We start from the raw sequence: 14,551 nt of genomic DNA, 5'->3' as shown, positions 1-14,551 counted from the left end.
GGTGGCAGTTTCTGACCGGCGCCTCCTTCGGAGCCATCGTCATCTGGTCGGCGCACTGCTCGCTCTGCACATTGGCCGGCTTCTCATTAGTGGCACCGGCCCTTTCGCGGGTCGTCCCGTTGATGGGGCGCTGGGGGGAAGGGAGGTCGGCTCTGTTTGCCCACCCTTGGTCCCACAATTTGTGGGTGTTTCAGGTCGTGTCTTCTTCCCAGTGGTGGCGATAGGCTGCTGCTCCTCCTCTGGGGGGTTCGGCACTGGCAGGGCAGGCTTCTGCCCCCCTGCCTTGTCAGGTCATCTTGGAGTGGGTGCGCTTGGGTGTGGTCAAAACAACCTTGTCCCTCAAGTGGGTTTCCCCGCTTGTTTCCAGTACTGGAATAGGGCTGTGCAGATCTTCAGTTCATTCTGGACATATCCCGCCCGAACTGCTGGATTCCTTGCCCCTCTTTTCGGATGACGACGCTGTCCCAGGTCTGGCTTCTTTTGGAGCTGGGGTGTTGGATGGTGTGTCTGGACTTCCGGGACATGTATTGGCACATCCCGATTTCTCTGAAGTTCAGGGACTGGTTAGGTTTCCTAATGGGGCGTCGTGCTTACCGCTTTCATTGCCTTCCTTTTGGCCTAAATCTGGCATCTCACGTTTTCATGCATCTTACCCGGGTCATGGTGACTCGTCTGTGTCTGCTAGGGGTTCAAGTTCTGGCCTACCTTGACGACTGGTTGGTGTGGGGTCCCAGCCAGTCTGCTTGTCTGCTCATCAAGGATGTGGTTCTTTCCCATGTCGCAGTGGACGCTTTTCAGCAAGACTGGTCGAGGTGGTGTACCTGTCCCTTTTTCCCCCGGTCCAGCTGTTGCTTTGGGTTCTAGCTTGGTTGGAGTCTTATCCGGGAGAGTCATCCTTGTGGCCCCATGGTGGTCGGCCCAGCTTTGGTTTCAGTCGCTGCTTGCTCGATGTCCGAACTTGGGGCGTTTTCCATGGCTCCGGCTCTTCCAGCTGATCGGGCTGGTCCTGTACCTGGCTGGTTTGATCTACTCCTCCACTCTTTGCATCTGGTCTTTTTTGACAATTGTGTATCACCATTTATATCATGATCAGGTGGTTTCATTGATGGTGTCCCACCTGTGTTCTTCATCTCGGCAAGAGTGTGAAGTATCATGGCGTTTCTGGGGGGGAGCCCCGGAGGCTCCCCTTAGCTATCCAGGCTGATATGCTAATGTCAGACTTTGGCATCAGTCATGTGTATGGAGATCTGTGGGCTTAACGGGGACCACGAGCCAGAACCTGGCCCCCCTCACAGAGGCACGAGGAGCAATGGCCTATAGGAAACCCCCGTGTGGTTTGAAGCATTCTATGTCTGCCATTGACCGGGTTAGGCACTCAGAAAGGTAGGCATCCCAAAAGAAACCCCTATTCTGGTGAAAATTGCTACAAAAAGGTGAACAAGTGTATAGAACTCCCCAAACAGAAACGAGCAAACGAGTATGACATCCCATGCCGCCGTCTGCGCAGCTCCCCCCACTCTCTGAGAGGGGGAAGGAAGAGCCCCTGACCCTTGTGCCGGCCATTCACACCTCAGTTCTGAGGCTGATGCTAAAGGCAGATGTCGTGTGCTTTGACTCCAGTGGTTGTTTCAGTATTGTGTCTTGTGTGTGGTGACTGTCTTCTAGGTGGTGCGCGAGGCGGGCGTTATTCTTCAGTACTCGTATTTCCCTAGGTGCCCAGTAAGTACTGTACTACCCTTGGGGCTTGGGGTCACCTTCCACAAGTTCCTTGGGTTCTGCCTTTGCTAGGCCGTTTACTGCTTGGTTTTCGGCCGCCCTTTGTGTGCTTGGGTGTTCTGTCTCCCTCGTTTGCCTTAGAGTAGGGGGCAGTTTACACTGGTAAGGGGTGCAACTTACTGCGCAGCTTGTTGTCACCAATCATTCTGTTCTGCCTGGGTACACTGTCCTCTTGCAGGGTTTTCTTTTTCTTTTTGTTTGCCTGCCTGGTTAATCTGCCTTGATTATTCCTTGATTATTACCCCCTGTGTACTGAGTATTCTTCTCTCTTCTGGTGGTACTTGGTCCCACATGAGTGTACACGTCCCGGGGGTTCAGTTCTTAGATAGTTGTTTTGTAGACTTGGGCGCCGGTTAACAGTACCCTGCCTGGGCTTCCCTGAGCGTGAGTTCCATCTCAGGACCCTGGGAATCCCCATGGGGTTACAGGGGGTCCGATGGATGTGATCCCTGAGTCCCCTCTCGCTTTGTGCAAGTTCGAGGGTTGCTTTGTCCCCTTGTCTCAGGGTGACTTTCGCTGTTTTTGCCTCAGTCTACTGCCTCTTGGGTCGATATCACCTTCAAACAAGGACCTGGAGTCCTGCGAGTTTTGTTGTTTGTTTGTGGCTCGGTTACCTGGTCTAATGCTGACTATGCTGATGCAGGCAGAATCCAACATGCAACGCCCGTTGCACATTGGATTCAGGTGGTTGCAACACGCTAGATTCTTTGCTCCCCGGAAGCCCTGAGGCTGCCCCGTTTTGCTTGTTGTGCCAGGGCTTGGGGGTGTTGGAAGCTTCGGTTTTGTTTCCGTCCGCACTCCCTTGTCTTTTCCCTGTTGTGGTCTAGTCTGGTCCCCCTCCCTTTCCTCCCTGCATCCGAATCCTCACCGTCTGTGGGTTTGGGGTCGGGGCGGGGATTCGATGGTCTTGAGACTTGGGTGATCTCGAGGATTTCCCTTTCCAGGGTAGCGACGGAGGCATTCGACCCTGTTCCTCCAGCCGTGTTGTATGAGTCTTCCAGTGGGCTCCCTTCCTTAGTATTTATCCGGCTGCCCCGGCTTTTTTCCTGTTAGGCTGGGGCATTGGAGGGGACAGTTTGGCCTCGTGGCCTGCCATGGAGGTTCCCGGGGCTGGGGAGGGGCTGACTTGCGGGCCTCGGGCCCCGTTGGACCCTGCCAGGGTTTTCCTACCCTCTGAGCGGGGCTTGCAGTTACGGGGAGTGGGTTTTTTCCTTTTCCCCCCTCTGCGTAAGAGTTGTTGGGCGTTGGCCCCTCCCCGAGTTCGGTTCCTTGTCCCTTCGCGTCCGTTGGTCCTGTCCTATCGGTGGGTACTCTTCTCCGTTTTCTCACCCTTCATCTCTGGGACAGGACTTCTCCGTCATGTCAGGTAGATGGCTCCGGGAAGCCGACGGGGCTCCACCCAGAAAACCAACGTTGTATGTAATGAAACTCCATTTTCTGGGTGAGTCCCGGAGGCTCCCCGGCAACCCTCCCTCCCTCCCCCCTGTCGGGGGTTTTTGCGTGTTGTTGATATCCAGTCTCGGAACTGGGGTGTAGATGGTCGGCGCAGGGGTCTGGGGCTCCCCTGCCCCCTCTTGGGGAGGGGGGGGAGCTGTGCAGACGGCAACGTGTGACGTCCTGCTCGTTTCTGTTTGAGGAGTTCTATCCACTGGTTCGGCTTTTTGTAGCAATTTTCACCAGAATTGAGGTTTGTTTTGGGATGCTTACCTTTCTGGGTGCCTAACCTGGTTGATGGCAGACATAGAATGCTTCCAGCCACACGCGGGTTTCTATAGGCATTGCTCCTCGTGCCTCTCTGAGGGGGGGGCCAGTTTCTGGCTCGTGGTCCCTGGTAGGCAAGAACTCCATGCACTTTGATGCCAGAAAGCTAATAGTTACATATCAGTCAGAATAGCTCAGGAGCCTTTGGGTCTCGCCCAGAAAATGGCATTTCATTACATTCAACGCTGGGTTTTTTTCACCAAATTGTTCCACCACACTTTAATTTTCTTCTCTAGGGAACAATAATTTTTCTGTAGTGCTAATTCGAATTATAGCACTGTACTTTTATTAGTTATGTTTAAATCTGGAAAAATTTAAGCGATTCATTAGAACTACAGCTTAATGAAGAAGCATTGTTGTATTCTTGGTTAAGATTTCCCTACTTGAAATATCTATATCGTGGTTAGTTGGGAAGAAGCTGGTTATATTATTGCTCATGTGTGAATGTGATCCATTGGTGTGGTATTTGCATAGTGCAGCAAGATATAATGCAGTATGGACTGACAATGTTGGGAGCATTTGTTGTGTTAGGAAGATGGATGGAATAAGGACTGATCATGTCAGGACAAGATGTGGTGTTTGAAAGTCTGTGAAGTCTAATATTGAGGAGAAAACTAATTTGTGATTTTGTTGAACCAATAAATGATTACTACGTGATGAAGAGGTTTGAGATTAGAATTATGAGATGATGATGTGGATGTTGAGTCTGATGGTGCTTGCTTTCTCAAATGATTTAGTGTAAAATATTGTGAATAGTGTGCAGAGTTGAACATTTTAAATGTTAAATGTTTAATATTTATTGTTTGTATTGATTGATCTTTTCAAGGCAAGTTCTTCTGCATCTCACAAAAATGAGAAATAGATTAATGATGACAAAGATTACAGTATTAAATACACTCTCCATTTGAATAATTTTAGGTTAAAATAATTACTGAATTTGATTTTTGTAAAGAATATTTAATTTCTTCAGTGGTTATTTTCAGGTGGTTTGACAAGTCTTTCTCATTAGTCTTCAGTCGTGATGGGCAAGGTGGCCTAAATTTTGAGCATTCATGGGGAGATGGAGTGGCTGTCATGAGCTATTTTAATGAAGTAGCTAAGAATGTCAACGAGCATCCCTACGTCCATCCTGATAGTGTACCTGCCAAAGTTGATGCCTCACAGTTGGTCCGGAGGCTGGGTATGTGTGTCCTCACTCTGGCTTCATTCAAATAAGTATAAACCATTATTATGTAATGTAGTAATGTTTTGGGGTACTTTGCTGTGCTTGGGTGTCCCTCCCCCTCCCCTCTCTGTTTTTCTTCCTATCTCCCCCCCCCCCCCCATTCTATTCCCCTGTTCCCACTCAGTTCCTCTCTTTCCTATATCCCCTCCTATTCCTTTTCCCCTATGCTTCCTCTACTCCTATGCCCCCTCTATTCCTCTCTTCTCCTATGCACCCTCCACGTTCCCTCTTCTCTTCTCCCCCTATGCCCCCCCTCTATTCATATCTTCTCTCTATGCCCCCCTTATACCACCTTACTCTCTTCCCCATATTCCTCCTCCTACTCCTCTCTTCCCCCTATTCCCTCTCTTCCCCCCTTATGCCCTCTCTTCCCCCCCTTATGCCCTCTCTTTCCCCCCTATGCCCTCTCTTTCCCCCTATACCCTTTCTTCTCCTCCTATGCCCTCTCCTTTCCCCCTCTGCCCTCTCTACCCCCCTAAAAAAAAAAAAGTTAATGATGGTTTCATACAAGAAATGGATTCTCATAGTAAATGTTGAACAAAAAACATTGTATAAACAGTGTATTATATGTACAGTTTCTATATATTAATACTAATTTCAGAATTCAACTTGACACCAAATTTGGAGGCTGCTATTGATAAGGCTATCCAAACCTACGAGACTAGCACCAGTGCTCTACAGGTAGATGTTTTGGAGTCAACAATATTCGGCAAGAATATATGTAAAAAGCGAAATGTGTCGCCAGATGCCATGATGCAGTTAGGATTTCAGGTATTTATTAAGATAAAACACTACAACGAATTACAAAAATAATAATGTATTTTGGGGTGATGGTAACAGACATAAATATTTGTCTTATTTTGTGTGTGTTTTTATTTTGTTGGTTGTGCAGTGGTTAGGGATCTAGTGCGCTAAATTTAGTTTCATTATTTTATTATAATTTCCTCCATAAAGTTTTAAATGAAAGTGGTGATTATGTTATAAAATATTTAAATTGCTCAAAATATTTAAATTTTAGAGGTTGTACTCATTAAGTTCATATGCAGCAATTCTTAAAATTTAATTTAATGAAATTAGTTTATGAAGTGGCTATTTTTAATCTTGATTTTGTAAATATCTTTAAATGCAGAGTTACATATTTTATTACAGGTTGCATATTACCTCCAACATGGAATGACTGTCGCTACATATGAGTCATGCAGTACGTCAGCATTTAAACATGGACGTACAGAAACAGTGCGTCCTGCAACCTTGGAAACGGTAGAATTTGCCAAAGCTGTGTCTGGTTCACAGCCACCAAGTAGTGAAGACTTGAAGAAATTGGTGATGGAATGCTCAAAAGTTCATGGGATGCTAACCAAAGAAGCAGCCATGGGTAGGAGTGCTATATTATAGTAGACTCAAGGTTGTGTTCCATGTTCTATCTGATTGCATAATATTTAATTTAAGGTTTAACCCTTTAACTGCGCAACGCGCCTGCAGGCCTACGTCTGGGGTGCGCTACACGCCTCCAGGTATTTGTATTTTTCACGTTCCATTCAAAACTCCCGCAGCTACATGGGGTTCATATCAGCTTCCTCAGGGCTCTTGTAAACAGACACCATCTATATAAAAAAAATCATGGTCCACATTCTCAGGTGTGAGAGCCTCAGTAGTGAGTGAGCAACCAAGGCTGGCGCTCACAGCATGAGTGCACAGCTCTGCTGTTCAGCGTGTGACCACAGCATCGCCTAATAATGTCAAAATATATATATAACCTGTATTATTTAGCCATGATAGTATTGTAAAAGAGCCTGAGTGTGATAATGACTGGTATAATGTTCAAATATCAGTGATTCAATGCTGTTCACGATGTTCACAGCGCTAGCCACAGCACCACAGCATTATTTCATCCATCTAGGAATCTTCAAATGACTTCTTAGGTTCCTTTTTAAAATAAACTTGTGGTCAATTATTCATTTACAGGAATTAGTGACCAGGATTGTGGTTATAATTAGCGTTGTGCGTAGTATTGTGGAAGGAGGAATTTTGGTGAGGGAGGGAGGAAGGGAGAGAATTGAGGTAGCCTCACTGTGTGGCAACCACACTCTCTTTTTTTTTTTTTTTTTTCTCACTATACTAGCTTCGTGGTTCGCTATGGGGAACACACATGTACATGGGTATATACAATGTGTGTCTGTATAGTGTAATAACAGCAACAGGAGTATGTTGAGTGGAGCTATTTTGGTGAGGAAGGTGACGTCGTAATCGTAGCATCGTCTGCTGTCTGTTGTGTGATTTCTCATGCAGTGTATGGTGGCCACTGTACAGTTTGGACACAATACCGGCTTACTTGCATAGTTCTGGAAAATAAAACATGTAGATAGGTATATATATAACATGTGTAATAAAAACAATAACAGTATGGTGGGAGGAGCAATGTTGGCGAGTAAGATGTTGGAGTGAGGGAGGGCCTGTCTGGGTGTGACTGCTCACACTCGCAATGTTCTGAATGTGTTGATGGTGAATGTGTATACTGTAGTGTGTGACAGTATATAGTGTGTACATATGTTGTAAATATACATAAATGAACATGAAACATTGGTGTGAATGACTGTATGATGGGAGAAGCAATGTTGGCGAATACAATGGAGGAGTGAGGGAGGGCTGGCTGGGTGTGACAGCTCATACTCGCTGTGTTCTGAGTGTGTTGATGTCATGTCCGTGTTCCTCTGTTGCCATCGGCCTTGTTCTCTGCTGACCACAAGGCTTAAATAAACTAGGCAGATGTGTAGTGTTTTTCTCTGGCCACAAGTTGTATGGTCCACAGTTGCATTATAGGTACTAACTATCGTTTAAACTACATTATCATAGTTGAAACAGTCAGTTCACAATGGAAAGGTTCCATGTTCAATTCCCTTCACAGGACTGAGACATTTTGGCACCTTTCATTTCACCTGATACCTCTGTTCAAGCAGTAAATAGGTACCGAAGAGTTATATGACTTTTGGATTGCATCTTGGGAAAGGTCAGTTGCTGGCCTAGGGACACCTCAATAAGTTTAACTAGCATCCTGTCCCATGACAATTGGAAACCAAGTTGTTTGGCTGCTATTGGTATTGACAATGATGGAAATGGGTTTTGGGAACTAGGTTCAGTATATGCTAAAGCTGTATATAGGATTTATGCTCAAGGATCACAAGTAAGGGGGTCTAGCCTTAATTATAACAAGTAAACAAATAATTTTAATTGATAGAAACTTTACAAAGAATAACTAATAAATGTGTGTATTAGTATAGAAATTGAACATAAACAAACCTGGAAACTGAGACATAAGTGTATGCTGCACACCATTGTCCCCATCCTAAACACATTTCCATCACTGGATACTAAGTTCCCACCGATTCACTAGGCATTTCAGTTTAAGACTGCTCAGTCAGCCCCACAGCCTACCCCTTGCCATTGTTGGGACAGTTGATAAATAATTTCCCCTAGGCTGCTGTACATCATCAGGGCTGTGCTTTACATTCCTGGTAGCCCTCTGTACATCATCAGGGCTGTGCTTTACATTCCTGGTAGCCCTTTTAGTGGTAAGTTTGTGTAATGGGCGATGTTTGGTGTCTGCCACTTTTAGAACCAGTGTAGTGTAGTGTTGGGCCCCTTGGGTGTGTCAGTTGCATGTCCTTCCCCAGGAGTCTGTGTATGCACCTGTCACTTACCCCCATCTATTATGCATTGAGCATCACTGTATTTTGCATTGGGGCACGACTGGTGTCATGCAAAATATGTCACTTGAACAACTGTGGAAGCTTTCAGGAGGTAACTTGACAAGTTTCTGCTGGGGTTTTGTATGTGGATGTCTTTGTGGAGGTGTATCATCTTCTGGTCTTATTGAGGTTTTACCATTTCTGGGGCTGTGTTTACCCATTCCATGGGTTGGGGTGCTGTTCACTGTGTTCTTCTCAGTTGTACATACCACTGCCTGCATGTATGAATTATGTGCTCCGTATGAATGCTGGTCTACTAGGTAGCCTTGGTGTGATGTAGTCTTCATTCTGTGGCTGTTCTTCTCTGCCCTGGTGCCCAGTTCTTGTCTTGGGCGTCAAGCTGCATGCCTCATGATTGTAGGGCTGTGTAACTGACAGGTTTTGGTTTGCTGACCCTAAGTTTTCAGATTTCGTGCCCTGGTCTCCTGGACTATTTTCCTTCGGGTCTCTGGGCATTGTGCCTCCAGGTTTTGTTTCCCAGGCCCCTGGGTTGTGGCACTCAGGGTGTTTTCTCTGTGTTGCCTGCCATGTTCTATTAGTGTATGTTCTCTGCACTCTGTGTCATTAATTGCGTGCTGTAAACTTCCAAACTGTATGCCTTCAATCTTTCCATTTATGTGTTACATGGGCTATGTGCCCCAGTAATTTCAAGTTATGTACATATGTTGTGTTGGGCAATGTGCACTGGGCCTTTTCAGATTGTGCACAATGGACCTTTTGGTATTGTGCACAATGGGCCTTTTCGGATTGTGTGCACAATGGGCCTTTTCGGATTGTGTGCACAATGGGCCTTTTAGGATATAGGTTATCTTGAGATGATTTCGGGGCTTAGCGTCCCTGCGGCCCGGTCCTCAACCAGGCCTCTTTATTGTGAATTAGTCCAGGATTGTGCATATACTGAACCATTTTGAGATTGTGTGTGCACTGGCCCATTTGCGTATTGTGCCCACACTGGGCTATTTGGGGATTGTGCGTGCACTGGGCCATTTAGGAGTGTGTGCGTACCTGGCCGCCTTTTGGCCTGTGTGTACACCTAGCCTCTGGATTCTGTCCTTCAATCCTCTCTGCTGTCGCCCGACCCCTTGCAATTTCAGTTCTATAGTTGAGGAGTTAGCACAGTTATTTTTCAGAAAGGATTTTTTATTTTCTGGACATCCATTCCACTTGTTCTAGTCATCGGTTTTATGCCTGTCAGATGGGTTGGTGGTACCCTACTATCTGGGATGGGTGCTCTTCTCTGCAGGAAGTGGTGATATGCCATTCTGTCTAGGTGGGTTTATCAGCCCTGTGCAGTTGTCTGCTATCCTCCTTGTTCCCTTGTTGTCATTCCTAGTTTGCAAACTGCATCTCTGGCTTCGGTTGGGGTCCACTGCAGCCTTTCGTAGTTGCAGTGGTTGTGGTTGGATCTCATTCCTGGGCTAGGCTGCTCGCTTTCTTCATGGCAGTGTGTTTGCCTGCCTGTCTCTTCCTTGTTGGATTCTTTATAATTCTATTCTGTTTAAGGGTTTTGTGTGTGTTTCTTTGTATTTTTCTAAGGTTTCCCTGGGTTTTTGTTTTCCCTTCAGAGTTCTTTGTTCATTGTTGGATATATGGCTCTATGGTGTGCTTCACCATCTACTGCCTGGGTCAAGTGCCATGGTGTTTTCATTTCCTTGGTAGTGTCCCGTTTCCAGTCGAGCTTTGTGGCACAATCATTGGCTAACTTTCAATTATTTTTTGCCTTGAATATACATTTTTTCTTCTTAAACACAGTGGTTTTAATTTGCTCTACCCAAATCACTCGAGCAAGTTTTGCTGGTGTTTGAGTGGAACTCTGACCTCCAGGCTTCCCTCAACTATTTGTGCTAACAATTGTAGTCGTGGTTTGTGATAGGCTGCGCAGGCTTTTAGAGGCTTTGGGGTATCTGAGCCTAAAGTACCAAGAAGCTATGCAGAAAGGAACATTTCATTACATTTATCACTTCATTTTTGTCTTTTGTGATTTGAAATCATTAATTATGAAATACTGAGGTGAAGAATAGATCTGTAAACTTGTTTTAAAATAATATACTTCATTTTATACTTCCAGGTCAGGGGTTTGACCGTCACCTATTCGGTCTGAGAAAGTTAGCAGAAGCTCAAGGTGGTCAGATACCAGATCTCTTCTCTGATCCTGCATATGCCAGAATAAATCATAACATCTTATCTACGTCTACTCTTCCATCTGCTGCTATTAGTTTTGGTGGTTTTGCACCAGTTGTTAGAGATGGATTTGGTGTTGGGTAAGCTCTAATTATCTTTTTTTACTAGGTACTTATGATTAGGAAATAATAAAGGAATTTTTTTTACTAAATATAGGAGAAATGAGATTGAAATGCCCCTAACTACAGCTGTACGTGAGACCTGCCCGTAATGGTTGAGAAAGCAGTTAGAAAACTAAAAAATGGGAGTTATGATAGCCCCTTTAACATATACCCTTTACAATTTTAAACAATGAATTCTGAAAATGTATGTTTATATGTGTGTGTGTGTCTTACAGGGTTCCTCTCCCATGGTACTTCGCCATCTACTATAAACACCTCTGTACTTGTTCTCATTCCAAAGAACTGCCAGGCTTTTATGTCCTCTAATAACTAAAGAGTTGTTGCCTTTAACACATTAAAGAAAGTATTTGATTGTATGCTCACTGACTTTCTACCTGACAAACTGGCCACTTCTGACTTTGTTTGCATACAAATCTCATTACTTGTCAATCGATAAAATTGATAAGGAAGAATTCCTGAGACCTGGAACTTCAAGAACAAGAGGTCATAGATTTAAACTAACGAAACAAAGCTGCCGGAGAAATATAAGAAAATTCACTCTTGTAAACAGAGTGGTAGACGGTTGGAACAAGTTAGGTGAGAAGGTGGTGGAGGCCAAAACTATCAGTAATTTCAAAGCGTTACATAACAAAGAGTGCTAGAGAGACGGGACACCACGAGCGTAGCTCTCATCCTGTAACTACACTTAGGTAATTACAGTCTGTAGTTTCGTATTGGTGGAAACTATTCGGTATTACATTTCAAAAGGTAGTTTTTGTTCTCTCGCTGTTTCTTGATGCTTCCAAAGCTTTTGACAAAGTTGAACACAATTTTTCTGTGGAGAGCCCCTTCAGCTCCCCTGAGCTATACCGATCATATGTGTATATATTAGACCGTGACAACAGTCAGTCGATGGAGTTCTAGGCCTACCGGGAACCACGAACCAGATTCTGATTCTTCCCATTATTCCTTCCCTTGAATCCTATCACATCTAACTAGTTGCATACTGGCCCAGCGGCCAGTTCCTTTTGCATTTGGGAGGTCTGTTTGTTAATTTCTCTGTTGGTTGGAACATGATGGATCAGTCACCTAAGTCCACCATGGGTGCTGAATTTCTTTCAAACTTAAATGTGATATTTGTCTTTGTTCAACTTAGGTGCTGTCTGAAGTGCTACATTTAGCCACGTGCTATACGAATACCTAATTACCTAAGTGTAGTTACAGGATGAGAGCTACACTCGTGGTGTCCCGTCTTCCCAGCACTCTTTATCATATAACGCTTTGAAACTACTGACGGTCTTGGCCTCCACCAACTTCTCCCCTAACTTGTTCCAACCGTCTACCACTCTGTTTGCGAAAGTGAATTTTCTTATATTTCTTCGGCATCTGTGTTTAGCTAGTTTATATCTATGACCTCTTGTTCTTAAAGTTCCAGGTCTCAGGAAATCTTCCCTATCGATTTTATCAATTCCTGTTACTATTTTGTATGTAGTGATCATATCACCTCTTTTTCTTCTGTCTTCTAGTTTTAGCATATTTAATGTCTCTAACCTCTCCTCGTAGCTCTTGCCCTTCAGTTCTGGGAGCCACTTAGTAGCATGTCTTTGCACCTTTTCCAGTTTGTTGACGTGCTTCTTAAGATATGGGCACCACACAACTGCTGCATTTTCTAGCTTTGGCCTAACAAAAGTTGTGAACAATTTCTTTAGTATATTGCCATCCATGTATTTAAAAGCAATTCTGAAGTTAGAAAGCGTGGCATAGGCTCCTCGCACAATATTCTTTATGTGGTCCTCAGGTGATAGTTTTCTATCTAGAACCACCCCTAGATCTCTTTCTTTATCAGAATTCTTTAAAGATTTCTCAGATAATATATAGGTTGTGTGGGGTCTATGTTCTCCTATTCCACATTCCATAACATGGCATTTAATAACATTAAATTCCATTTGGCAAGTGGCGCTCCATGTACTTATTTTGTCCAGGTCTTCTTGAAGGGCATGACAATCATCTAAGTTTCTTATCCTTCCTATTATCCGATTGGGGTTTGTTCGGATAAAAAAGTTTGGATAACTGGTAGGGCAGAGTTGTTTCTGAATAAAAATGTGTAATAAAGATGGAACTAGTTTGCCCAGTGACTGTACACAGCACCATTTGAGCAGTGTTCATACACTAATGAATGGCTCAGAAGCTTTCAACTATGCCATGGCAATAGGTACATTAGAGTACATGAGTCGACCAGGCCTCCCGCAGGGACATTGAGCCCCAAAATCATCACAAGGTAACATGGTAAAAGGCAGTCTGCTGAGGTTGCCTCATCACCATTAATCTCCACTTCAGTTAACCCAGCACTATCATCATCCACCACCACCTTTTCTATCTAAATAATTTGAAGATTATAGTTGATGGAGCATTGTTAACAAGAAGATCAAAACATATATTCCCCCACATCCCTAGCTTTTCAGGATTACTAACCACTTATTCGAACACAACATGTAAACCATTCAGTCTCACTCCTGAGGGGTTCGGATAGCATGTGGCTGACTGTAATCCCAATGCGATAGCAACAAGGAGCTACCAAGTGGCCCACTAGAAAAGAGCATTCATTACATTCAAAGTTTGATTTTAACTATTGAAACCATAATAAATGTTAAGGTTAATTTTATGGCTACTGCAGTGGACATAAGCCTACACAAGTGAGAAGTTTGCTGGCCATTTTCTTTCGATTTAGAAAATGAGGGAAAGTATATGTTGCTTCAAAATCCTGCACTCCACCAAACCTAATACTTGTAGAAATCATTAGCCTTGAGATATGGTAGGTCATCTTGGCAGCTGGCACATTACAAAAAATGTACTCTTTCATATCACTTTCTTATGTTAACCCAACTCTTGTTAATGGTACAGGTCAGACTGAAATGTCGTTTCTTCATTTTCTGAATAGTAGTTTTGTCATCATAGTATATATTTTTTTAATTTTACCTATTTTGGTACTATAATTAGCATGCCTTATAGACCAGTTTAGTCTATATTCATCCAATTATGTACTCGCTCATAAATCTTAATCCTTACACATTAAAACAATAATTTTATTATTAAATATTATCTATTTTAGGCCTTGTTGAGTTTAGCATATTAAATTACATATGTACCTTAAGTTTTGTTTAGGATTAATACTATAATAAATATTTTTGGATTTGATGTGTGATATCACATATGCTGAATAAAATGCAAGATAAATATTTTATTTGCAGCTACCAGATTCAGGATGACCGGCTGGGGATTGTACTGTCATCCTATCCTCCTCATCGTGATGGTGCTGGCTTTATTGAATGTGCTGAAAAAGCCTACAAGATTATTCATGATGTATTACAATAGTCTTAACCTATGATTTGGGTTGGGCAACTGCTCCTTGAAAGTACAGTACTGTACAGTGTATACTAACAATTATAGTGAAATATTTTATGAGGGTCTGCAATAAAATATTTATGGTATGAGAATCTTATTTATGCAGGTTTCAAAGTACCGTTTATGTACTACAATTTTGTCCCCCATTGCTTCTGGGACACCCGGTGCCTGAGGTAAGAGTGCCACCAGTTTTTCTAAGGAACTGGGTTTAAATCATAATAGCATGATATATCAAATGAACAAATCCCCAGAATAAGGCGCATCTGGGATCATCCCGGGTATAGGTTCAAACCCTCATCACAGCCCTTGTGGATTTGTTCAAGAGACCCTAGAGCTACCAGCTTCCTTTTTCATCACCT

At 43.8% G+C, this 14,551-nt stretch overlaps 1 protein-coding gene across 3 annotated transcripts in view; it reads left to right on the top strand.

Annotated features, from left to right (window-relative positions):
* The window catches only part of CPT2 (Carnitine palmitoyltransferase 2), a 48,412-nt gene extending 34,134 nt beyond the window's left edge, over positions 1-14,278 (top strand). For all 3 annotated transcript variants that reach the window (XM_045760784.2, XM_045760785.2, XM_045760786.2), the window contains exons 10-14: positions 4,521-4,717; positions 5,364-5,533; positions 5,912-6,137; positions 10,577-10,769; positions 14,039-14,278. In XM_045760784.2, coding sequence (XP_045616740.2) covers positions 4,521-4,717; positions 5,364-5,533; positions 5,912-6,137; positions 10,577-10,769; positions 14,039-14,162 — 910 coding nt within the window. In that variant the 3' untranslated portion in view covers positions 14,163-14,278. The remainder of the gene's footprint in view (positions 1-4,520; positions 4,718-5,363; positions 5,534-5,911; positions 6,138-10,576; positions 10,770-14,038) is intronic.
* The last annotated feature ends 273 nt before the right edge of the window (positions 14,279-14,551 follow it).

Source organism: Procambarus clarkii, chromosome 63 (assembly GCF_040958095.1).
Source record: "Procambarus clarkii isolate CNS0578487 chromosome 63, FALCON_Pclarkii_2.0, whole genome shotgun sequence".
NCBI lineage: Eukaryota > Metazoa > Arthropoda > Malacostraca > Decapoda > Cambaridae > Procambarus > Procambarus clarkii.
This window is presented reverse-complemented; position numbering and strand designations above follow the sequence as displayed.